Genomic DNA, 26,442 nt, shown 5'->3' on the forward strand with positions numbered 1-26,442 from the left:
AATATATATATATATATATATATATTGTGGGGATTCGCTCTGGTAGGCAGGGTAAGCAGACGCAGTACAGAGTCAAAAACAAGGTTGTAAAGCAAAGTTCAGTGTTTTATTCACACAATAGGAAAAACAAGCCAAAAGTAACAGTGTTCAGTTTTGGTGCCTGTTCGCACCACACAAAGTCTACAGTGCAAAAAACCTTCACCTGGTCAGTAGTTTTCCACCCACAGTCCACAGCAGGCTTAACGCTGGGTTCACACCTGAGCATTCGCGATGGAGCGCTCTGTATGCGCGATTGTACCAGCGTTTGCAATCGCGCATACAGAGACAAGCGAACGCCCATTGTCGCGCGTTCCCGGAAGTCTATGTACGGGAACGCGCGACAAGACGCCCCAAAGAAGCTCATGTACTTCTTGGGGCATCGGGCGTTTTACAGCGCGATCGTACGCGCTGTAAAACGCTCAGGTGAGAACTATTCCCATAGGGAATCATTGGTTCTTGCCTGTTGAGCGTTTTAAAGCGCGTAGGAATGCGCTGTAAAACGCTCAGGTCTGAACCCAGCCTTAGAGGCCTGTTTCCCCAGCATGCAGCTCTCACAAATAGATGGCCTCAGTGTCTCAAGATACAGCCTACACAACCTCCACAGCTTCTCTCTCATGGAGGATAATCCACACCAGCTGAACGTGATGGCTGGGTTTTTATATCCCAGCCAAAACCCGGCCTGGAACCGTGGGGAACAGCCACCCACCCTGCTCTTTGGCTGCTCCCAATAAGAACCGTCCCGGATCGGCTTTACAGCCATACTAACAGCTGAAGTGTCAGACTGCAACTGCAAAACTGACACTTCAGGGAAAAACCCGGTTCTTACCTCACCGAGGCCAGGAACCTCGGTGACAGGTATCTTCCGTCAATGACGGCCCCTTGTTCCTTCTTACATACCTCCCCCCTTTGTTCAACCCTGAGGGGGGTGAACACTTGCCAGACAGTGGACACGGGACAGGGCATCCGCGTTTACCTGTAAACTGCCTGCCCTGTGTTCCACAGAAAACTTAAAGTTTTGCAAAGATAAGAACCATCTGGTGATCTGAGCATTCCTCTCTTTGGCCTGGCTCATCCACTATGGGAGTGGTCAGTCACCAGACGGAACTTTCTCCCCAAAAGAAAATAGCGGAGACACTCGAGTGCCCACTTGATAGCCAATATGTGGCCACAGGATGAGAAAGGCGCTCATAGGGTAAATAGGTAAAGATGAAACAGCGTTCTTCAATTTAAGATGAGTATGTGCTGCTCACCTGTTTAAGTTGCACCGATTGGGTGCAACCGTGATGAAGGTCCGCTGGATTAGCTAGGTATCAGGTTGGAGCTGCCGCGTCCAAAAGGAACCAAAGGGCGAGGGCCAAGTCGCCACTTCATTGATTACTAGAAATACTGACAGTGCCTGTCACGACCTATGTGGTCTGGCAAGCTGGTGGACGTGAGGCGCAAATCACAACCGGTTTTGACAAGTACGGGTTTATTGAGAGACAACGCGTTTCGGGGTGCGCATGACCCCTTTATCAAGTCTGGTGTGCTGCAGGTGCAGCTGGATGTTTGCTGTTCGTTTAACTTCACGTTGTCTCTCAATAAACCCGTACTTGTCAAAACCGGTTGTGATTTGCGCCTCACGTCCACCAGCTTGCCAGACCACATAGGTCGTGACAGGCACTGTCAGTATCACTTGATAGCCAGGCACTCTCTCTCCACTATACTGTACCTAGTCTCGGCTGGGGTAAGCTTCCGGCTGAGGAAGACAACAGGATTAGAGTTGAGCGGACACCTGGATGTTCGGGTTCGGCAGGTTTGGCCGAACTTGGAGAAAAAAAAAAAAAAAAAACGGGTTCAGAACCCGAACTTGACCCCATTGAAGTCAATGGGGACCCAAACTTTTGAGCACTAAAATGGCTGTAAAAATGTCATGGAAAGAGTTAGAGGGCTGCAAAAGGCAGTAAAATTTGCTTAAGAGCATAACAAATGCTTTGCAAACAAATGTGGATAGGGAAATGAATTAAAAAAACATAAAAGACCTTAAAAAATAAAAATTAGGAATGATGTAGGAGGAAGAAGTTGAGGAGGTGGTGAATGGGTGGATGTGGCCGTGTAGGCTCACGTGGCGGTCTAGGTGAAAGCGGCGGCAAAGGAGGAATAGGTAGCCAACACAGACGTGTGTTATTTAGCATTTTTACATAGGAGTATCCCCCCAAATATTGGGACATATAAAAAAAAAAAAAGGAATAAGTGCACTTGAGTACAAGGATGGATGGTTGAGGCTGTTAGAACTGTCTATTCTGCACAAGGTACAGACAAGTCTTGTGGGATACAGGCTTGGTTCCTTTTAATGAACGTGAGCTTGTCTACGTTGGCTGTAGACAGGCGGCTGCGTCTGTCTGTAATCACTCCTCCTGCCGTGCTAAATACACATTCAGAGAGTACACTGGTTGCAGGGCAGGCCAGCAGCTCCAAGGCATACAGGGCAAGCTCTGGCCATGTGGACAATTTGGAGACCCAGAAGTTGAACCATCAGTCAGTACGTGTAGTAATGTGCACAGGTACTGTTCCAGCATGTTGTTCAAATGCTGCCTCCTGCTAACACGCTCCATATCAGCAGTTGGGGCCGGTTGTTGCGGCGAGGTGACAAAGCTTTTCCACATGTCGGCCATGCTAACCCTGCCTTCTGAGGTGCTGGGGCTGACACAGCTGCATTGGCGACCTCTTCCTCCTCCCCTGCCTTCGCCTTGTGCTTCCACTTGTCCCCCGGCGTCAGTCGGGAATGCTCTCAGGAGCGCATCTACCAGCGTGCGCCTATAGTCGCGCATCTTCTGATCACGCAACAGTGAGGGAATTATAGACGGCACATTGTCTTTGTAATGGGGATCCAGCAGGGTGGCCGCCCAGTAGTCAGCACACGTTAAGATGTGGGCAACTCTGCAGTCGTTGCGCAGGCACTGCAGCATGTAGTCGCTCATGTGTGCCAGGTTGCCCAGAGGTAAGGACAGGCTGTCCTCTGTGGGAGGCGTATCGTCTGCGTCCTCCGTATCCCCCCCAGCCACGCACCAGTGATGGGCCTGAGCTGCGTTGTGTGCCACCCCGATGTGAACATGCTTCATCCCCATCCTCCTCGTCCTCCAGTAGTGGGTCCTGGCTGGCCAAATTTGTACCTGGCCTCTGCTGTTGCAAAAATCCTCTTTCTGAGACATTTCTAAAAGACTGGCCTGAAAGTGTTAGAGATGACCCCTCTTCCTCCTCCTCGCCCTGGGCCACATCCTCTTCCATCCAGTGTTTTCTCAAGGAGGCATAGAAGTGGTATTGTAACGCTGATAACGGCGTCATCGCCACTGGCCATGTTGGTGGAGTACTCGAAACAGCGCAACAGTGCACACAGGTCTCGCATGGAGGCACAGTCATTGGTGGTGAAGTGGTGCTGTTCCGCAGTGCGACTCGCCCGTGCGTGCTGCAGCTGAAACTCCACTATGGCCTGCTGCTGCTCGCACAGTCTCTCCATCATGTGCAAGGTGGAGTTCCACCTCGTGGGCATGTCGCATATGAGGCGGTGAGCGGGAAGGCCGAAGTTACGTTGTAGAGCAGATAGCCGAACGGCGGCAGGATGAGAACGCCAGAAGCGTGCACAGACGGACCGCACTTTATGCAGCAGCTCTGACATGTCGGGGTATTTCTGCACCACCAAATTCAGCACATGCACCAGGCAAGGGATGTGCATCAAACCGGCTAGTCCCAGAGCTGCAACGAGATTTCGCCCATTATCGCACACCACCAGGCCGGGCTTGAGGCTCACTGGCAGCAACCACTCGTCGGTCTGTTGTTCTATACCCCGCCACAACTCCTGCGCGGTGTGGGGCCTGTCCCCCAAACACATCAGTTTCAGAACGGCCTGCTGACGTTTACCCCGGGCTCTGCTGAAGTTGGTGGTGAAGGTCTGTCGCTGACCGGATGAGGAGGTGGTAGAAGAGGAGGAGGAAGCCGAGTAGGAAGAGGAGGCAACAGGAGGCAAAGAATGTTGCCCTGCGATCCTTGGCGGCAGAAGGACGTGCGCCAAACAGCTCTCCGCCTGGGGCCCAGCCGCCACTCCATTTACCCAGTGTGCAGTTAGGGAGATATAGCGTCCCTGGCCGTGCTTACTGGTCCACGTATCTGTGGTTAGGTGGACCTTGCCACATATGTCGTTGCGCAGTGCACACTTGATTTTATCCGATACTTGGTTGTGCAGGGTGGGCACGGCTCTCTTGGAGAAGTAGTGGCGGCTCGGAACGACGTACTGTGGGACAGCAAGCGACATGAGCTGTTTGAAACTGTCCGTCTCCACCAGCCTGAATGACAGCATTTCAAAGGCCAGCAGTTTAGAAATGCTGGCATTCAGGGCCAGGGATCGAGAGTGGCTAGGTGGGAATTTACACTTTCTCTCCAACGTTTGTGAGATGGAGTGCTGAACGCTTCCGAGTGGCATAGTGGAGATGCTTGGTGACGGAGGTGGTGTTGTTGGTGGCACATCCTCTGTTTGCTGGGCGGCAGGTGCCAACGTTCCTCCAGAGACAGAGGAAGAGGCCGAGGCAGCAGCAGAAGAGGAAACAGAAGGGGCCCGAGCCCTTTCTTGGTTTTGAAGGTGCTTACTCCACTGCAGCCCGTATCTCGCATGTAGATGCCTGGTTATGCAGGTTGTGCTAAGGTTCAGAACATTAATGCCTCGCTTCAGGATCTGATGGCACAGCGTGCAAACCACACGGGTCTTGTAGTCAGCACATTGTGTGAAGAAGTGCCATGCCAGGGAACTCCTCGAAGCTGCCTTTGGTGTGCTCGGTCCCTGGTGACGGTGGCGAGTAGCAGGCGAACTGTTTTGGCGACGGCTGCTCTGCTTTTGCACCCTGCTCCCTCTTTTGCTACGCTGTTGGCTCGGTCTCACCACTGCCTCTTCCTCCGAACTCTGAAAGTCAGTGGCACGACCTTCATTCCATGTGGGGTGTAGGACCTCATCGTCCCCTGCATCGTCTTCCACCCAGTCTTCCTCCCTGACTTCCTAAGGAAACATAAGAGGTTGTGCATCAGTGCATTCTATGTCTTCCACCCCTGGGGAAGGGCTAGGTGGATGCCCTTGGCAAACCCTGCCAGCAGAGTCTTCAAACAGCATAAAAGACTGCTGCATGACTTGAGGCTCAGACAGGTTCCCCGATATGCACGGGGGTGATGTGACAGACTGATGGGCATGGATTTCAGTCGCCACCTGTGCGCTTTCCGCAGAAGACTGGGTGGGAGATAATGTGAACGTGCTGGATCCACTGTCGGCCACCCAATTGACTAGCACCTGTACTTTCTCAGGCCTTACCATCCTTACAACGGCATTAGACCCAACCAAATATCGCTGTAGATTCTGGCAGCTACTGGGACCTGAGGTAGTAGGTTCAGTAGGACGTGTAGCTGTGGCAGAACGGCCACGTCCTCTCCCTGCACCAGAGACTCCACCAACACCACCACCACGACCATGACCGTGTCCCTTATTAGATGTTTGCCTCATAGTTAGCGTTCACCAAGCAAAGTAAAAAGTGGTTAAGTCTGTTAAAAATAATTAACCGCCAATAAAAACCCTGATGTAGGGTATTGCACTCAATTATTATTTTTTTAACTCTATATGACAGCGGTATTTGTGGCCTAAATTCCACAGCAACTTATGCATGTGTAATGCCAGATGTGCAGTATATCAGAGGCTTTTTTCACCCCAGTAAGCACAAAGCCGTATTTCTGGCCTAAATGTGACAATCACTTATGCGCGTCTAATTCCAGATGTGCACTATATGAAACAAATGTATTTTTTTCACCCCAGTAAGCAAAAAGCTGTATTTCTGGACTTGCAGACATGCATGAAAATGGCTGCCGATTATGTATTGATATTGACTAACTGAAGAAAAAAAGTTTGTTTTCAGTAGTAGTTGGCTCAGGGCAGGCTTAAAAAAATTGTGCACTGCACCCACAAAACACATTTGCTGTAGATTGCTGAGTAAAGAAGCAGTTCTGAATCTTCATAAGATTTCTCCCTGATCTCTCCCTCACAGCAGCTGCAGCCTAGTAAAAAATTCATATAGTTGCCCCCAGTGTCCATAAAATTCATATAGTTGCCCCCAGTGTCCATAAAATTTATATAGTTGCCCCCAGTGTGCATCCATTTTATATAGTTGCCCCCAGTCTCCATAAAATTCATATAGTTGCCCCCAGTGTCCAAAAGATTCATATAGTTGCCCCCAGTGTCCCTAAAATTAATATAGTTGCCCCCCAGTGTCCGTAAAATTCATATACTTGGCCCCAGTGTGCATCCTTTTTATATAGTTGCCCCCAATCTACATAAAATTTTTATAGTTGCCCCCAGTGTACATAAATATGCCCCCTTTGAATTCACCATGAACCCCATTTGTTGCCCCCTAATCGTTGGTGGATTAGTGGGCCAGTAGTTATTACACTTACCTTTTAGGAAATAGTATCGCGTTCCTCCGACGTCCGTCCTCTCACTCCGCAGACTCGCCCGAACTGTTCGTACGTCCGCACATGCGCAGCTCTATGTCAGACACACAGGATATACTGCGCATGCACGGACGTGCGCGGTCTCGTAATAATGGAGAGGAAGGCCGATCCATGTCTTCAGCTGATGTGCGCAGGCGCGGCACAGCGATGCGGCCTGCCAGAAGAGGCCGTATCCATGGGAGACAGGAATAAACAAAGGGTTCTAATAGAAGCAATTATTAGACGAATGGTAACTTTTTGAAAATTAGATATATAAGAAGATATGTTCAGTGGGGGTAAATGAATTAGTTAAAACATATTTAATGAAGTGGGACAACCCCTTTAAATGTCCCTGGAGTTGTGCGGCATTCATCATCCGTTTCCACAGGGCATTGTTCACAATGAAGCGGTCATCAGTGTGGGATGTTGAAAAGGATGTCAACTATGCCTTTTTGTGACTCTTCCAGTCTCTCTGTATCCCTGTTGCAACCTGCTGATGACACTAAGCTCAGTGGCCACTTCCGTCTGAGAACATCCTGCTTGAAGCCTCGCAATGGCGAGGTACTGTTGGTCAATTGTTAGGTGTCGTCTTGGTCTCACTATATCAAAATACGAACAGCATGATGAGGATGACTGTTTAAATACTAATTCTAATTGAACCAGGAAATTTATTGGGCTGGGCGTTTCATGGATCAAACACCTGTTTAGAATTTTGCCGTTAAGCTCCTTGTTAGAGAACAGCAAGTTGTGTAAAAAGTACTGAAACATTGAACAGTTGGACATGTGCATTCAGAATTTCACCTGTCAAGGTTAGAGAGTGTATTTTAGGTTCATCCTGAAATTTCACCCACAAGCCAAATATCCCTAACTTTTTGTGAGATTATATATATATATATATATATATATATATATATATATATATATATACATATACACACACCCTTTTTTTATTTCAAGTCACCCTGGGTGACTATAACTGGCAGTAGACAGTCACTGAAAATCAGTAGATTGCCCATTGTGTTCATTGATAACACCTAATTTTCAATATAACAATATAACAAGTGGCCTGTATTTGTATACAGTATTCCACTAACAGCTACCGAAGTCTGTTTGAGCCTTTGGGCTATTAGTATAGTGTAACAGTTTCCCCAATCTCAGCTAGGGAACGCTCTTTCAACGCTCTTGAACTGCTAGATGCCGTGGTCACATTTGACCATGGCATCTGAGGGGTGAAATGTATGCGATCAGCCTTATGGCTGATCGCATACATACGCCATGGGTCTCTGCTGTTTGAAACAGCAAAAACCTGGCAGCTATGGAGCCTTCTGCTCGTGAAAGAGCGTGCACCATACTTAAAGACACGACTTCTGCCGTACATGTATGGTGGAGATCGTGAAGGGGTTAAACATGGGCTGTTGCTGGTATGGGGTTGGGCTGGTTAAGTGGGGGCATTAGCATTTTACATTTTCTATAGTGAGTATAGTGGCACTGTTGCATTTACTATGTTATTTGTTTTTGCAGAGTGCTGTTGCATTGTGTTTGTTTTTTGCTTTTGTGCTTCCAGCCATGGCAACGTGCACCTGTACACTGGGATGTGCTGACTGACCCCCACTTTTATTTCCTTTGCAGTCTGCATTGGAGGTGTGGCTGACTCCATTGGTCGTGCACTCCTGATTAACCTGTCTGCCTCTGTAGCCTGCTCTCTCTGTATGTATTGGAGGCCATTTGGCACCAGGAGAAGTGGAATATAGAGTGGGCTCAGCATACTAGTGGAACCTGCATTCCCTTAACAAAATGGAGGTCAGTAATGCACCAAAGAAGTACATTATAGTGTGGGTTCAGCATGCATGTGGAGCCTGCATCCCCTAAATATAATGGAGGATATTGTGGCACCATGAGAGGTATCATATAATGTGTGTAACAGCGGCTGTGGTGCTCCGCTGTTCCCCTGCTCACCGCCGTGGTCCCGGGCACCTTGTTCAGCGGTGATCTGCTGCCAGTGCTTCCCATTCACCGCTGCAGTCCTGGGCTCTGTCTGTGTTAGGTACTGTTGTTCTTGGATCTGCTCCACAGTTTCCTCTCAGCCCTGGCTACAGCATGCTTTCTGATTGTTTCCTGCAGCACTTCCTTAAGGGCCGTCGCGTGTCACTTCCTGTGCGCCGTCGCGTGTCACTTCCTGTGCTTTATGGGTTAGGTCATGTGACTTCGCTGACCAATCCTAGCCCTACTGCACATATATAAATGGCTCAGCCCCCTTCCCAGATGCCTCAGTGTCAAGGTCCTTGTATCCTGCTAAGGTTCCTGATATCCGCTTGTGTTCCTGGACTCTGCTACCTGTTTGATCCCTGCCTGCTGGCCTTGACTCTCCTGTTGCCAATCCAGATTGCCTGACCTGTACCTGTGCTGCCTGCCCTGAACTATTGCCTGTTTGACTTCGCCTCTGCCTCATTCTTCGGTCCTGCACTGTTCCTCCTGGTACCTTGCTCAAGTGCCTCCTGGTCTGCATGGACCAGCTGCCTCACGTGCCAATCCTCCTCAAGAGGTAGCAACCTTGTGTTACCCTCGGGAAAGTCTACCCCCACCATCAGGGGTACTGTGAAGAATCGAGGGGTTCACTTAGACAACACCCTTAGAGGAGGTAGGACACGTGGCACAGTGGGTTCACACCTGCTGGTTCGTGGCAATGTGGTCTCGGCATGCATGTGGGACCTGCATTCCCTGAATGTAATGGAGGCCGGTATGGCACCAGTGAATGTGGTATTTAGTGTAAGTTTCCCGTCTTAAAGAGATCGCCTTGATGCTGGCAGACGGGCACAAATAATTTTATAATGCAGCATTAGCATTTTACATTTTCTTTGTATTTATTTTATTTGTGTTTGCAGAGTGCTGTTGCATTGTTTTTTAGTTGTTAAATTATTTTTATTAAGGGTTTTACATGAAGTCTTAAATAACATACATTGAAATACAAGCGTTTGTAAAAATAAGCACCATTACGACATAAGAATATATCAGATATACACTGGCAATGAGGTAGTTATATTCAAATGGCTCAGGTGTTAGCTTGACCTCTCGACAATGTATTTTTACAGTTCAATATAGGTAACAAGTAATGAGTCCTAAAGTAACATAACCGGGGACTGTTGCATTGTTTTTTTGCTTTTGTGCTTTCAGCCCTGGCGAGTGACGACGACGTGTACTGGGATATGCTGACTGACCCCCAATTTTATTTTTTATTGCAATGGAAAATGTTTGCATGATTACAGAAAAGAAATACTGTGCAGGCAATATGAACTTCTGTCAAGGATGGATTTTGATAGACCATGTGTGATTCCTCACTGTCCATCATACATGTAATTATTCATGTAGATCTACGCTATAGCCCTTCCGATTCTGATCTTCTCTTACCTGATACGTATGATTGTTCATGTAGCTCGGTTATACTCAGCAGTTCTGCATCTTGCTGCTGGCAGCTTCTCCTGGCTTGGTACCAAGTGAGGGCTGAATAGGAGTTAATCTGATAGTTGACGCCAGTACCTGAATCTGTTGTCCACAAGCTGTCAGACGTGGCTGAGAAGAAAAATGTGTGATATATTGAAAGGAACTGCAGCACCAGAAAAAAACATTATTTTTAGAATTGCATTTTTGGTGTTTCTTTCTATAATTTTTTTTCGGTTACTCTTAATATTACAGAAAAAAAAACATCTTCAAAAATGCTATATATAGGGACGCTCACCAAACTACAGTTTAACTGGAGCCCTGCTGGCCTTCTACCTCTGGGCACTTATAAACAATATCAATAAATGAATATGGCTGGCTCACAGTTACATTAATACATTTGTTCACTGTATAAAAATATACATAATTCATTAAATACATTCCGGAATGTTAAAACGATATTAAAACTAAATATAACTGTTGCGGTCCCTTTGATAATAACATGCCGAGCTCACGGATGTACTCTTATAGATGATGGCCCTTATAGCTTTATTATCATAATATATATCTGGATTGCGATGCTCACTATTTCCACTGTTCAAGATATTTACTAAGTACCAAGGTTTTTCCGTACTACGTGCTACCTCCTTATAGAGTCGCAGTTCACACAGCAGTCTTTATGTTGTTAGGAAGATTCGTAATAAATGTTGCGCTACAATAGCGCTGGATGTTGTTATCCAATGATTGAACAATACTGTGTATCTTCTTATATTGCGGACGTGTGTACACGTCCAAGGCTGCTGTAAATGAGAGATAGATATCTCTTACCGATCTTGCCGTTCCCCCTGCGTTGTGGAGCTTGTTTGCATGGGATGACTTCACGTACGCGCTCTTAATTCTTACCCACGCCGGACTTCGGGAGATACTTTTTCTTTAGTGTTGCAATCAATATATATCTAGGATATTTTTACAATAGATTGAGCAAATAACGCCATTCACGCAAGACGCGTTTCAGAAACTCTGTTCCTTCCTCAGTGGCAAAATCGCTAAAAGTGGCAAAATCGCGCAGGGCAAAGGCATTTTTTGGAGATCTGGTGACGTACCAGGCTCTCCATGGGGCTGCCAGGAAGCCCGGTGATATCACCGGCACTGATGGGCGGGATATAGCTCTGCCCTAGCCAGTAAAACGGCTAGGGCAGCGCTAAAGCCCGCCCATCAGAGCCAGTGACGTCACCGAACACACTGCCCGGTGGAAGCTTCCGCCCGTTAGTGTGTTATAATAAACAAGAGCCCGTGCCCTGCACGATTTAGCGCAGGGAAAAGGAGAGCATCGGAGCAGCTAGCCTCAGGGGGGCTGCCTGGGTGAAAATAAGGGTATGTCCGGGTTCAGCTCTGAACCCAGACAACCCCTTTAAGATTATGCTCTAAACTTATTATATATGTAAATATAAAAGATAATGGATATATAAATAAATAAAATACCAAAATATATACAGTACAGACCAAAAGTTTGGACACACCTTCTCATTCAAAGAGTTTTCTTTTTTTTCATGACTATGAAAATTGTAGATTCACACTGAAGGCATCAAAACTATGAATTAACACATGTGGAATTATATACATAACAATAAAGTGTGAAACAACTGAAAATATGTAATATTCTAGGTTCTTCAAAGTAGCCACCCTTTGCTTTGATTACTGCTTTGCACACTCTTGGCACTCTCTTGATGAGCTTCAAGAGGTAGTCACCTGAAATGGTTTTCACTTCACAGGTGTGCCCTGTCAGGTTTAATAAGTGTTAGAATTTGTATTATGGCAAGAAAAAAGCAGCAAAGTAAAGAAAAACTAGTGGCCATCATTATTTTAAGAAATGAAGGTCAGTCAGTCCGAAAAATTGGGAAAACTTTGAAAGTGTCCCCAAGTGCAGTCACAAAAACCATCGAGCGCAACAAAGAAACTGGCTTACATGCGGACCGCCCCAGGAAAGGAAGACCAAGAGTCACCTCTGCTGCGGAGGATAAGTTCATCCGAGTCACCAGCCTCAGAAATCGCAGGTTAACAGCAGCTCAGATTAGAGACCAGGTCAATGCCACACAGAGTTCTAGCAGCAGACACATCTCTAGAACAACTGTTAAGAGGAGACTGTGTGAATCAGGCCTTCATGGTAAAATATCTGCTAGGAAACCACTGCTAAGGACAGGCAACAAGCAGAAGAGACTTGTTTGGGCTAAAGAACACAAAGAATGGACATTAGACCAGTGGAAATCTGTGCTTTGGTCTGATGAGTCCAAATTTGAGATCTTTGGTTCCAACCACCGTGTCTTTGTGCGACGCAGAAAAGGTGAACGGATGGACTCTACATGCCTGGTTCCCACCGTGAAGCATGGAGGAGGAGGTGTGATGGTGTGGGGGTGCTTTTCTGGTGACACTGTTGGGGATTTATTCATAGTTGAAGGCATACTGAACCAGCATGGCTACCACAGCATCTTGCAGCGGCATGCTATTCCATCCGGTTTGCATTTAGTTGGACCACTATTTATTTTTCAACAGGACAATGACCCCAAACACACCTCCAGGCTGTGTAAGGGCTATTTGACAATGAAGGAGAGTGATGGGGTGCTGCGCCAGATGACCTGGCCTCCGCAGTCACCGGACCTGAACCCAATCGAGATGGTTTGGGGTGAGCTGGACCGCAGAGTGAAGGCAAAAGGGCCAACAAGTGCTAAGCATCTCTGGGAACTCCTTCAAGACTGTTGGAAGACCGTTTCAGGTGACTACCTCTTGAAGCTCATCAAGAGAATGCCAAGAGTGTGCAAACCAGTAATCAAAGCAAAAGGTGGCTACTTTGAAGAACCTAGAATATGACATATTTTCAGTTGTTTCACACTTTTTTGCTATGTATATAATTCTACATGTGTTAATTCATAGTTTTGATGCCTTCAGTGTGAATCTACAATTTTCATAGTCATGAAAATAAAGAAAACTCTTTGAATGAGAAGGTGTGTCCAAACTCTTGGTCTGTACTGTATATCACACTTGCTATTACCCAGGGGCGTTGCTAGGGTCTTAAGACATCCGGGGCACGAGCCCACGTGAAGCCATGCCCCCACCCCATGAAGCCACACCCTCATCGGCATTGGGGGCCTTCACAGTAGTTATTAACCCCTTTCAGCAGTTGCCCCTTCAGTGAATGGGGGACTGCTGACAGGGGTTAATAACTACAGTGAAGGGCCTAGCCGTCTGGGCAACCCCACAGATCAGCTTAACCTATGGTCAGCCTAATTTAAAATGAAGCAAACCCCCCAACTATAAACTAATCACAGAAGTTGGAACCCATCAACCCCCCTTGTACTTGTTCTGCTACTTGCAGGCTGCGCGGGCATGAGTTCAGAACTTCGGACCGAAGTGACTGAAGTTTTGAACTCATGCCCGTGCAACCTGCAAGTAGCGGAACAAGTACAAGGGGGGTTGGGGGATGATCTGGGGGATTGCCCAGACGGCTAGGAATAGCCTAAGAAGAAAAAAAATCCCACCATCATAGGCGTGCGCAGCCTATTGCATTAGGGTGTGCACCCTAAAGCACAAACACACACACGCCGCGCGTGTATGTATATATTATATAATATATATATATATACACACACACAAATACACTCTGCATACATACAGACCCGCACTATCAATATAAGGAAAGGAGAAAAAATCATTTTTTAACTTATCCATATTTTTCGCTTTATAAGACGCTCCGGCTCATAAGACGCACCTAGGTTTTAGAGAGGGACAATAAGAAAAAATATATTTTTCATTACACCCGAGGTCAGACCAACAATCAGACCCCCAATGTTAATCAGACCTCAGCTGACAGCCCCAATAAGACCCCCAATGTTCATAAGACCCCAGTAAGACCTCAGATCAGACCCCAATGTGAATGACCCCCAATCAGACCTCATATCAGTCCCCCAGTGCCTCATATCAGCCCCCAGTGCCTCTCTTTAGCCCCCCAGTGCCTCTCTTTAGCCCCCCAGTGCCTCTCTTCAGCCCCCCAGTGCCTATCTTCACCACTCGGTAATCCTCTTGTAAAGTCTTCTGTGTGGGCGCGCCCAGTGTGAGGTCACAGGACAGCCTCACACTGTGCGCAGCCTTCACAGTGGAGTGCCGAGGACCAGGAAGGAAAAGGTGAGTATAGCTCTTTCCGACCAGCATAAACATTTGGAGCACTGGACAAAACATTTGGGGTTCCAGCCCCGAATGTTTTGACCTAACGACGCCCCTGCTATTACCTTTATATTAGATCAAATAAAAATAATAAATACATAAATAAAAATAAGTTCATAAAAATTAAAATTAAAAATGAAAAAACTGTGAACTTCATGCTGGATAGTTAGGGATGATGGGGAAGATGCAGGACATGTCAGGGCGCTGATATCCTAGCTCTGACATGCTGTGCTATCTGACCCACCACCCCCTCATGTGAATCCAAAGACTCACGAAGTTGGAGGACATTACAGTTGAACCTGGCTGTTTCCTGGCCTCGATTGATGTGGAGGCACTATATTCCTCTGCTGCCCATTTTTTGAGGGCCAGGGGCCAGCAGTTTTTCACACATAACATCTTTGTCTTGGACCTGCTCAGATTTGTGCTCTCCAGAAACTATTTTCTCTTTGATGGACAATTCTACCACCAGCTCAGGGGCACTGCTATGGGCAGCTCTTGTGCGCATTCCTATGCTAGCTTGCTCCTGGGCTGGTGGGAAGAGACTTTGGCTTTTGGAGAGGCATCCCAGATGTGCACTGTACACGTGAAACTCTGGTCCCGTTACATTGACGACATCTTTGTCATATGGAGAGGGACAGAGTTGGAGTTTGGGGATTTCGTCAGAGGACTAAACAGTAATACAATAAACCTGAGATTTAGCCCTGTCATTATGAAGGACCATCTCCCATTTCTGGACATTTTGATTTCCAGAGATGAGAGAGGAGGCGTCAAGACCACAATTTACCGCAAACCCACTGCGACCAACACCTTGCACAGATGGGATAGCTGCCATCCAACCCCACTGAAACATGGGATCCCAACAGGACAGTACCTGAGACTTAGATGTAACTGTTCGGAGTACAGTGTATTTAGATGTCAGGCAAGGGATCTCAGGGGAAGATTTCACACATGTGGCTATCCCGATAAAATATTACTTACTTCCTATCAGAAGGCACAGGGACAGACCCATACATCTTTACCTCACTCTGTAACCCGCCCTAGTGTAGACACACACAAAATAACGAGGGTGATATGGACTTTTGATTCAGCAGCACCAGAGTAGCGGAGGTGCTTAGCCCGCAACCATCGGTGACATATAGGAGGGGGGCTAATTTGAGGGATCACCTAGTGCATAGCCACTTTATGCCACCTGAGAGACCACGGACGTGGCTTGAAAACCCTATTAAGTGTTGCTTTAGATGTGGCAACTGCAGCTTTTTCACCCTGGGTCTTTTAGTTTGTTCTGTCTTAATCCTTTGTCCCCCCTATGAATCACTGTCAGGTTTTCTTTTCCTTTCCTGTTACCATCCTTAATTTTTTTTTCATTTTATTTCTCCTATAGTTGTGGTTCTTTAAACCTGCACATTATGTCCTCATAAAGACCTTATATAGAAGGAGTACTGTCTCTCCCATTGTTCGCACTCCGGCGAGCGGCTTGCTAACGCTCGCCACTAGAGTGGTACTGAATGCTGTGACTGTGATTTCCCCAGGAGCGGCTGTGCACAAGCGCTAGTTGACGTCATCGCTTGATGACGCATCCTTAGCCTTACCATACGCCGGCTCTGGGACTGCCTTTGGATCTCCTGGGGATCAGTGGTGCGCAAGCGCATACGGCTGGCACCACGTGGTGAAGCTACGTGTGACGTGCTCGCCTCTGGTCCGGCCCCCTAACATTTAAACACACACGGCAAGCCATTCGCTTTAAGGGAATTTAAAGAAAAAATTGTCGATATTCAGATTGTACCCTGTGTCAGCAGAACAACAAATACAAATCCTTATTGCACCATTGGAAGGAGCCTCCCTCAGAGAAGTGAAACCCTGGCCAAGCTCAGAGAAAAGAACAGTGCAGCAGATATTTGAACGACTCTACACCACTTTTCAACCCAGGACTGTGTCAGAGGTCAAGATGAGATTCTTCAGCAAGAGACAGCAGCCCGGTGAGTCACTCTTTGCATTATGTTTACAGGAAACCCTGCAAGCTATTATACAGCTAGACCCCAATGAAGCAGAGGATCAAGATAAACACTGAGAGAACAATTCATTGAAGGTGTTAAGACAGAAACTTAAATAGCCAGTTAAAGATGTTCGCTGCACAGCACCCAAGCCTGCTAGGCCTGCTGAAATGACTGAATAAGCCAGCTATATCCCCAAAATGTCACTCTATAGTCAGTCAGGAAGCCCAAGCTCCAATCCCTGATGCAGTTGCTGCTGCAAGCAAAAGCGACCCATTTGTAGATACTGTCACAAGCCAGGCCATACAGAAATGATGTGCTGGCAGTTAAAAGGTCGACCCCCGAGGCCAAGGACCGCCCCTCGGGAGGTAAAGCAGTAGGTCCAGAATATCCAAGCTGGATACCAGATATGTAGGATCCATACAGAACTGGTTCTCCGAATCAATGGGGTTACCTTTGTTGCCTTGTTGTACACCGGGTCTCAAGTCACAACTATCCAACAGACTGCATTTGAGAAATACTGGGACCACGATCAGTTGACACAGCCACCAGAGTCCTGACTGAGCATTATAGCTAGCAACAGCAAACCTGTGCCAGTGCATGGGTACTGGGAGCCAACTCTTCAAGTGGGAGGAACCACACTACCCCAACAAGGTATCATTGTTTTGCAAGTCAGGGAAGATAACAACCCTCCAGTAGTCCTAGGAATGAACGTCCTTAGGAACTGTTATACTAAAATGCTTGAAGCTTTACACAAGTCCATGCCTACCACTTCACCGGCCTCCAAAAAGGTGATACAACAGACCATCCGTGTATTAAGTGCACAACAGAAATTTGCTAATGAGAAAGGAGAGATTTGCTGTGCTCCCATCAAAGGTAACCAACCAGTGATACTGAAACCCAATACTGAAACACTCCTATGGTGCCGAGCTGCTCTTGGAGTTCAAAGTCAAGACTACCAAGCCCTAGTACAACCTATCAACCTAGAGGACATCCTCTAGTCCGAGCTGCAAGAAGCTTAGTGACCGTTTTTCAAGGTAAAGTGCCAATTTGTCTCCTGAACTTATGTAGTAGCATTATAACCTTGATCAAGCACTACCCTGTTGCTCAGTTGTTACAAGTCACTTTTCAAGATGTTATCAGTGTACCTGCAGCTATGACTGGACAGTCTACTCGGAAGCTGAATACTCAAGATCATACTCCAAATATATTATGCTGGAAAGAACTTAATGTGGGAGATACTTCTACACCTGAGGAACAAATTTAAGGAGTCCTAAAAGTTGTGAAGGAACATCATCAAGCCTTCAATAAACATCCTTCAGATTATGGAGAGGTCAGTGTAATCAAGCACACCATCCCTACCGGCTCACACCCTCCAATCAAAGAAAGGCACCGGCCTATACCACCAACCATGTACTAATCTGTGAAAAAGATGATCCAGGAGATGAAAGATTCAAAAATCATCAAAGACAGCCATAGTCCATGGGCTGAACCTCTAGTCCTTGTCCAAAAGAAAGATGGTAACATTCGATTCTGTGTGGACTACAGGAAGATTAATCATATTACTCACAAGGATGCCTATCCTTTACCAAGAATCGAGGAGTCCTTGACAGCATTAGGATCCTCCACTTACTTTTCTACTCTGGATTTAACCAGTGGGTACTGGCAGGTACCCATGGCTCCTGAAGATCGTGAAAAAACAGCATTTACTATTATATGGGCCTATTTGAATTTAACTATATGCCTTTTGGACTTTGCAATGCACCTGGGATTTGCCAGAAACTAATTGAATGCTGTTTAGGCCACAAGAACTTTGAAACTGTCTTGTTATACCTAGATGATGTCATCATCTACTCTAAATCCTATGAAGACCACTTAAAACATCTTGCAGACGTTTTTCAGGTCCTCATCAAGCATGGACTCAAGATCAAACCCTACCTACTGAAACCCGAAGTCAGGTACCTGGGACATATTATCAGTTCTGAAGGTGTCAAGCCAGATGCGGAGAAGATAGCCACAGTCCAGAATTGGCCTACACCCACCACAGAAAAAGAAGTGAGTAGTTTTCTCCGTTTTGCAGGATACTACAGACGTTTTATCCCTCACTTCGCTCAGAGCCGATACAAAAACTCCTGAGAAGACATCCCAAGAAGTACCAGAAACCAGAGATACCAATCGAATGGTATGAAGACAGAGCTATCGCTTTCCAACTTCTGAAGAATAAGTTGACCAAACCACCTGTCTTAGGCTATCCAGATTACCAACAGTCATTCCATCTCTACACTGATGCCAGTAAGAAAGGCCTGGGAGCTGTCCTGTCTCAGCTGCAAGAAGGTAAGGATAGAGTAATTGCTTATGCCAGCAGATCTCTTAAAGGTGCTGAGAGAAATTACCAGAACTACAGTTCCTTCAAGTTGGAATTCCTTGCACTCATGTGGGCTGTCACTGAAAAATTTTAAGACTACCTCGCAGCAACACTGTTTGTGGCCTATACTGAAAACAACCCACTGGCGCACCTCAACACAGCCAAGTTAGGAGCCTTAGACCGAAGATGGGCCTTAAGTCTTGCCAACTACAACTTAGTGGTCAAGTCAAACGAGAATGCTGATGCCTTATCCCATCTGCCTATCAGAGAAGACTCTACTAAACAGGAAGACATTTGGGAAGAAATAGAGATGCTGGCAGTCTACAAACATTTTGCCCAACAAGATGTTATCGCCATCAAAGACAAAGGTAAAGAAGTCCTCAGCTTCCAACAGCATAGAAATCCAGAATCGCAAGTTGAGAAGGAAAGATGGATCAAGTTGCAAGCAGAGAGCAGAGTATTAGGGGAGCTACAAGATTTCTTCACTAGTGGAATAATACCAGGAAGAATCCGCAGAAAGAATGCAGATCCAGAGCTGCTCCAGCTATGGAGACACAGAAAGCAACTGTTTATGCAAAAGGGACTTATGTTGAAAAGAACCCTAGATCCCGTCACCAATGATCGGCTGCATCAAATTATAGTACCACGCTGAGATGCCAGAATTGTCCTTGAAATGTACCATGACAGGTCAGGACACTTTGGTGTACAAAAAACAGAAGCTGCGATCCTCTGAAGATTTTATTGGGTTGGAATGAGAGAAGATATTGAAAATTGGTTTTGAGAAGTTCTACTTGTGCCATTGGAAGAATTACGAGACATGACCAAAGAGCACCATTACATCCCATTGTACAAACCGGATTCCCAAAAAGTTGGGACACTATACAAATCGTGAATAAAAACTGAATGCAATGATGTGGAGGTGCCAACTTCTAATATTTTATTCAGAATAGAACATAAATCACGGAACAAAAGTTTAAACTGAGAAAATGTACCATTTTAAGGGAAAAATATGTTAAATCAGAATTTCATGGTGTCAACAAAACCCCAAAAAGTTGGGACAAGGCCATTTTCACCAATGTGTGGCATCTCCCCTTCTTCTTACAACACTCAACAGACGTCTGGGGACAGAGGAGACCAGTTTCTCAAGTTTAGAAATAGGAATGCTCTCCCATTCTTGTCTAATACAGGCCTCTAACTGTTCAATCGTCTTGAAAGATCTGGACTGCAGACTGGCCATTTCAGTAGCCATGATGTTGTGATTGATGCAGAATGTGGTCTGGCATTATCTTGTTGAAAAATGCAGGGTCTTCCCTGAAAGAGATGACGTCTGGATGGGAGCATATGTTGTTCTAGAACCTGAATATATTTTTCTGCATTGATGGTGCCTTTCCAGACATGCAAGCTGCCCATGCCACACGCACTCATGCAACCCCATACCATCAGAGATGCAGGATTCTGAACTGAGCGTTGATAACAACTTGGGTTGTCCTTGTCCTCTTTAGTCCGGATGACATGGCGTTCCAGATTTCCAAAAAGAACTTCGAATCGTAACTCGTCTGACCACAGAACAGTCTTCCATTTTGCCACACTCCATTTTAAATGATCCCTGGCCCAGTGAAAACGCCTGAGCTTGTGGATCTTGCTTAGAAATGGCTTCTTTGCACTGTAGAGTTTCAGCTGGCAACGGCGGATGGCACGGTGGATTGTGTTCACTGACAATGGTTTCTGGAAGTATTCCTGAGCCCATTCTGTGATTTCCTTTACAGTAGCATTCCTGTTTGTGGTGCAGTGTCGTTTAAGGGCCCGGAGATCACGGGCATCCAGTATGGTTTTACGGCCTTGACCCTTACGCACAGAGATTGTTCCAGATTCTCTTAATCTTCGGATGTCACGGCCATGGCTATGTCCGTGACTCCTTACCGCATGCGGTTGCCTGCGGTTTAGTCAGGTGAGGGTCGCTGTTTGTGGCCTCACTTGTGGTTGCCGCGGGCAACTAGTTGTGTTCTTAATTGTCAGCAGAGCAGCCTGAGCAGTGCTAGGCAGCTTGCTGCTTTGGCATGTGGTCTCACCTGACTTCCTTTATGTTAGGTGTGTGTGTATGGTGTACACTGTGTTTTATGTATTGTGTGCACTTCCCTTTTAAGTGGTGTTTTTCCCTTCTCTGGTGCTGGAAGGGTTAACTCCCTTCCCAGTGTGTGTGTGAGACACTGGGTGTGTCTTTGTGGGTGTGGCCACTTAGGCCTATATAGCCTTGGTGTTTGGCATGGCTCAGGAGGTTGCTTCAGTCATGCTTTGCTGGAGCAGCCTCCTGTGCATTCTACCTGCCAGTGAGAGCCACCCCTGTGGTCATACTGTCACGGCTAAGGATGGGGGAAACCCTCAGTCGTGCGATGCCCAAATGATGCTAGGCTGCTAGGCCAGGAGAACAGGATTAGGGAGCAGGTCACCTCCTACAGCGTCCCTAACCTGACCCTAACTCCTACCTGCATGGGCCGACCTTGATGGTAGGAGGACCCATGCTCAGGAACCTCGGAGCCCTGACTTACCCTCTGCAGATCCCTGAGCTAGGAGCTGAGTAGACACCCTGTTCCTCCTGGATACGGACGGACAGGGGGTTTCAATGGCCACCCCTGTGGTCATAAACAATCTGTGATTCTCTAGTTTATGTTATGTCCACTTGATGTTTTCCCTGTTATGTTTTGCACCTATGGATCTGGGTTCCTGTGTGTTTGTGTGTGTGCTGTGTCCACTGGTGTTTGGGTGTGGACACTTGCTGTATTGCACGGGATCCAGTCTGTGTGTCTGTGGCAGGTAGGTGTGGAAGTTCTCTTCAGCCTCCTGCCATATCCATAGGCGGTTCATGTTAGTTTCCCAGCAGCTTGGCCATTGAGACCCCTGTCCGTCCGTATCCAGGAGGAACAGGGTGTCTACTCAGCTCCTAGCTCAGGGATCTGCGGAGGGTAAGTCAGGGCTCCAAGGTTTCTGAGCATGGCTCCTCCTACCATCAAGGTCGGCCCATGCAGGTAGGAGTTAGGGTCAGGTTAGGGACGCTGTAGGAGGTGACCTGCTCCCTAATCCTGTTCTCCTGGCCTAGCAGCCTAGCATCATTTGGGCATCGCACGGCTGAGGGTTTCCCCCATCCTCAGCCGTGACATCGGATGATGTTATGCACAGTTGATGATGATAGATGCAAAGTCTTTGCAATTTTTCAATGGGTAACACCTTTCTGATATTGCTCCACTATCTTTCTGCGCAACATTGTGGGAATTGGTGATCCTCTACCCATCTTGGCTTCTGAGAGACACTGCCACTCTGAGAAGCTCTTTTTATACCCAATCATGTTGGCAATTGACCTAATTAGTGTTAATTAGTCTTCCAGCTCTTCGTTATGCTCAAATTTACTTTTTCCAGCCTCTTATTGCTACTTGTCCCAACTTTTTGGGGATTTGTTGACACCGTAAAAATTTAAATCAACGTATTTTTCCTTTAAAATGATACATTTACTCGGATTAAACGTTTGATTTGTCATCTACGTTATATTACAAATAAAATATTGACATTTGCCATCTCCACATCATTGCATTCAGTTTTTATTCACAATTTGTTTAGTGTCCCAACTTTTTGGGAATCCGGTTTGTAAGTTAAACACCTCTAGAAATAGTGGCTATTGATCATGTAAAGCTAGAACCAAGTCGCTCAGGATATACCTACGCCATGACAATAATTGATCACTACACTAAATTTGTAGTAGCTGTACCTGTTAAAGACTTGACAGCCAAAACCGCTGCAAGCGTTTTCTGGAAGAATTTCCTGTTGCCCTATGGATGTCCTGAAAAGATTCTCACAAATCAAGGATCTGCCTTTGAATCCCAACTCTTCCATGAACTATGTTCACTTCACAATTGTCAGAAGAGGAGAACAATAGGTTACCATCCTCAAGGTAACGGACTTTACAAAAAAATTAACCAAACCTTGATTGAAATGTTGAGAGCTGTACCACCTGCTAAAAGAACTGATTGGCCAACTCTACTACCTAAACTGATGTATCTTTACAACAATAACGTCCATTGTTCTACTGGATACACTCCATATTACCTCATGTTTGGCAGTCAAGGCAGATTACCTGCAGATCTCACCTTGGATGTACAAGTTTTAGATTCTATTAATCCTTTACCACAAACTGATTGGGTGAGTGAACATCAAAAACGCCTAGCTGATGCCCAAGAGATTTTCCAGATCCACATGACGAATGCACGCTAAAAGCAATAGAAAGACTGTGATCAGTCTGCAAAAGCAGAGCCCTTAAAAATCGGTAACCATGTGTGGCTAAAAAATAATCATTGCACTAGTCGGCTGGATAGTAAGTAGGAAAGAGAACCCTACATCATCACAGCAATTACTAATCCTGAGACCGATATTTACGGAATCACCAAAGAGAACAGAGTACCACAAATAGTGCACAGCAACCATCTCAAGTTGTGTTTGAAAGAAATTGTCCAAGAAGAAGTTCCATCCACAGAACAATTGTCTGAAAAGCCACCTGATCCTGAGGAACCAACACAGTCTATAGGAGAATTACTATTAAACTCAGATCCCCTTCAGTGGTTCCTTACACCATGGCTTAACTTTGTTGTTCCCGCCAAGATTAATACAGCCCCACTTCAGCCGGAAGAACTACCTCGTGAAGGATCCTCAGAAGCTCAAGATGTACCAAGTTACCTTAAACAAGGCCTATAGAACCACAGCCACTTCGGAGATCCAACCGGACCACTAAAGGTCAGCCGCCTGCCCGTTATAGGGAGTTCCAGTAGCTGCAGCAGAGGAGGAGACTTCCAGCCCTTCCAGTTCAGTTGTGATTGCGTTCTTACATAATTTAGAGCTACAGAGCCAAAGTCATTGTCTTGATTATTTGCCTTACTCTAAGGACTCTCTAAAGACTCCTTTGCCCTTATTTTGCAACGTTCAAGTCATATGCCCGGAGATGGACTTTTACGTACTAAATCCCTCCGTGATGTTCTACAACCATTATGCTTCATGCCCAGGGAACGGACTTATGCCCTGTGAGCCTCCTGATAAATTTCCTTTTTGTTTACATTATGGACTATTCTGATTTTTACTGTTCGCTGTGCCAGGTCAGTTCCCCTCAGATCCCCAGTTACAAGAGAAACTACGGCCCTTGTCACTCATTCTATTTTATGATGCTCCTAATATACAGTCAGGTCCGTAAATATTGGGACATCAACACAATTCTAACATTTTTGGCTCGAAACACCACCACAATGGATTTGAAATGAAACGAACAAGATGTGCTTTACCTGCAGACTGTCAGCTTTAATTTGAGAGTATTTAAATCCAAATCAGGTGAATGGTGTAGGAATTACAATAGTTTGCATATGTGCCTCCCACTTGTTGAGGGACCAAAAGTAATGGAACAATTGGCTTCTCAGCTGTTCCATGGCCAGGTGTGTGTTATTCCCTCATTATCCCAATTACAATGAGCAGGTAAAAGGTTCAGAGTTCATTTCAAGTGTGCTATTTGCATTTGGAATCTGTTGCTGTCAATTCTCAAGATGAGATCCAAAGAGCTGTCACTATCAGTGAAGCAAGCCATTATTAGGCTGAAAAAAAAAAACATCAGAGAGATAGCAAAAACATTAGGCGTGGCCAAAACAACTGTTTGAAACATTCTTAACCACTTAAGGACCACAGGTTTATACCCCCCTAGTGACCAGGCCCTTTTTTACAAATCGGCACTCCACAACTTTAGCGGTTAATTGCTCGGTCATGCAACTTACCACCCAAATGAATTTTACCTCCTTTTCTTCTCACTAATAGAGCTTTCATTTGGTGGTATTTCATTGCTGCTGACATTTTTACTTTTTTTGTTATTAATCAAAATTTAACGATTTTTTTGCAAAAAAATGTCATTTTTCACTTTCAGTTGTAAAATTTTGCAAAAAAAACGACATCCATATATAAATTTTTTGCTAAATTTATTGTTCTACATGTCTTTGATTAAAAAAAATGTTTGGGTAAAAAAAAAAATGGTTTGGGTAAAAGTTATAGCGTTTACAAACTATGGTACAAAAATGTGAATTTCCGCTTTTTGAAGCAGCTCTGACCTTCTGAGCACCTGTCATGTTTCCTGAGGTTCTACAATGGCCAAACAGTAGAAAAAACCCACAAATGACCCCATTTCGGAAAGTAGACACCCTGAGGTATTCGCTGATGGGCATAGTGAGTTCATAGAACTTTTAGTTTTTTGTCACAAGTTAGCGGAAAATGATGATTTATTATTATTATTATTTTTTTTTTCTTACAAAGTCTCATATTCCACTAACTTGTGACAAAAAATAAAAACTTCCATGAACTCACTATGCCCATCACGAAATACCTTGGGGTGTCTTCTTTCCAAAATGGGGTCACTTGTGGGGTAGTTATACTGCCCTGGCAATTTAGGGGCCAAAATGTGTGAGAAGAACTTTGCAATCGAAATGTGTAAAAAATGCCTGTGAAATCCGAAAGGTGCTCTTTGGAATGTGTGCCCCTTTGCCCACCTAGGCTGCAAAAAAGTGTCACACATCTGGTATCGCCGTACTCAGGAGAAGTTGGGGAATGTGTTTTGGGGTGTCATTTTACATATACCCATGCTGGGTGAGAGAAATATATTGGCAAAAGACAACTTTTCCCATTTTTTTATACACAGTTGGCATTTGACCAAGATATTTATATCACCCAGCATGGGTATATGTAAAATGACACCCCAAAACACATTGCCCAACTTCTCCTGAGTACGGCGATACCAGATGTGTGACACTTTTTTGCAGCCTAGGTGGGCAAAGGGGCCCACATTCCAAAGAACACCTTTAGGATTTCACCGGCCATTTTTTACAGATTTTGATTTCAAACTACTTCGCACACATTAGGGCCCCTAAATTCCAGGGCAGTATAACTACCCCACAAGTGACCCCATTTTGGAAAGAAGACACCCCAAGGTATTCCGTGAGGGGCATGGCGAGTTCCTGGAATTTTTTTTTTTTGTCACAAGTTAGTGGAATATGAGACTTTGTAAGGGAAAAAAATAAATAAAAATAAATCATCATTTTCCGCTAACTTGTGACAAAAAATAAAAAATTCTAGGAACTCGCCATGCCCCTCACGGAATACCTTGGGGTGTCTTCTTTCCAAAATGGGGTCACTTGTGGGGTAGTTATACTGCCCTGGCAATTTAGGGGCCCAAATGTGTGGTAAGTAGTTTGAAATCAAAATGTGTAAAAAAGGACCTGTGAAATCTGAAAGGTGCTCTTTGGAATGTGGGCCCCTTTGCCCACCTAGGCGGCAAAAAAGTGACACACATCTGGTATCGCCGTACTCAGGAGAAGTTGGGGAATGTGTTTTGGGGTGTCATTTTACATATACCCATGCTGGGTGAGAGAAATATCTCGGCAAAAGACAACTTTTCCCTTTTTTTTATACAAAGTTGGCATTTGACCAAGATATTTTTCTCACCCAGCATGGGTATATGTAAAATGACACCCCAAAACACATTCCCCAACTTCTCCTGAGTACGGCGATACCACATGTGTGACACTTTTTTGCAGCCTAGATGCGCAAAGCGGCCCAAATTCCTTTTAGGAGGGCATTTTTACACATTTGGATCCCAGACTTCTTCTCACGCTTTCGGGCCCCTAACATGCCAGGGCAGTATAAATACCCCACATGTGACCCCATTTTGGAAAGAAGACACCCCAAGGTATTCCGTGAGGGGCATGGCAAGTTCCTCGAATTTTTTTTTTGGGCGGAAATTGATTTTTTTTGTATTTTCTCACAAAGTCTCCCTTTCTGCTAACTTGGGACAAAAATTTCAATCTTTCATGGACTCAATATGCCCCTCACGGAATA

General features: G+C 45.7%; 1 protein-coding gene across 3 annotated transcripts in view; it reads right to left on the bottom strand.

The window, feature by feature from the left end:
- Positions 1-26,442, bottom strand: part of LOC122938531 (macrophage mannose receptor 1-like) — a 335,729-nt gene that overhangs the window by 264,328 nt on the left and 44,959 nt on the right. For all 3 annotated transcript variants that reach the window (XM_044294084.1, XM_044294083.1, XM_044294085.1), the window contains exon 4: positions 9,940-10,101. In XM_044294084.1, coding sequence (XP_044150019.1) covers positions 9,940-10,101 — 162 coding nt within the window. The remainder of the gene's footprint in view (positions 1-9,939; positions 10,102-26,442) is intronic.

The sequence above is a fragment of the Bufo gargarizans genome, chromosome 5 (genome assembly GCF_014858855.1).
Source record: "Bufo gargarizans isolate SCDJY-AF-19 chromosome 5, ASM1485885v1, whole genome shotgun sequence".
Lineage (NCBI taxonomy): Eukaryota > Metazoa > Chordata > Amphibia > Anura > Bufonidae > Bufo > Bufo gargarizans.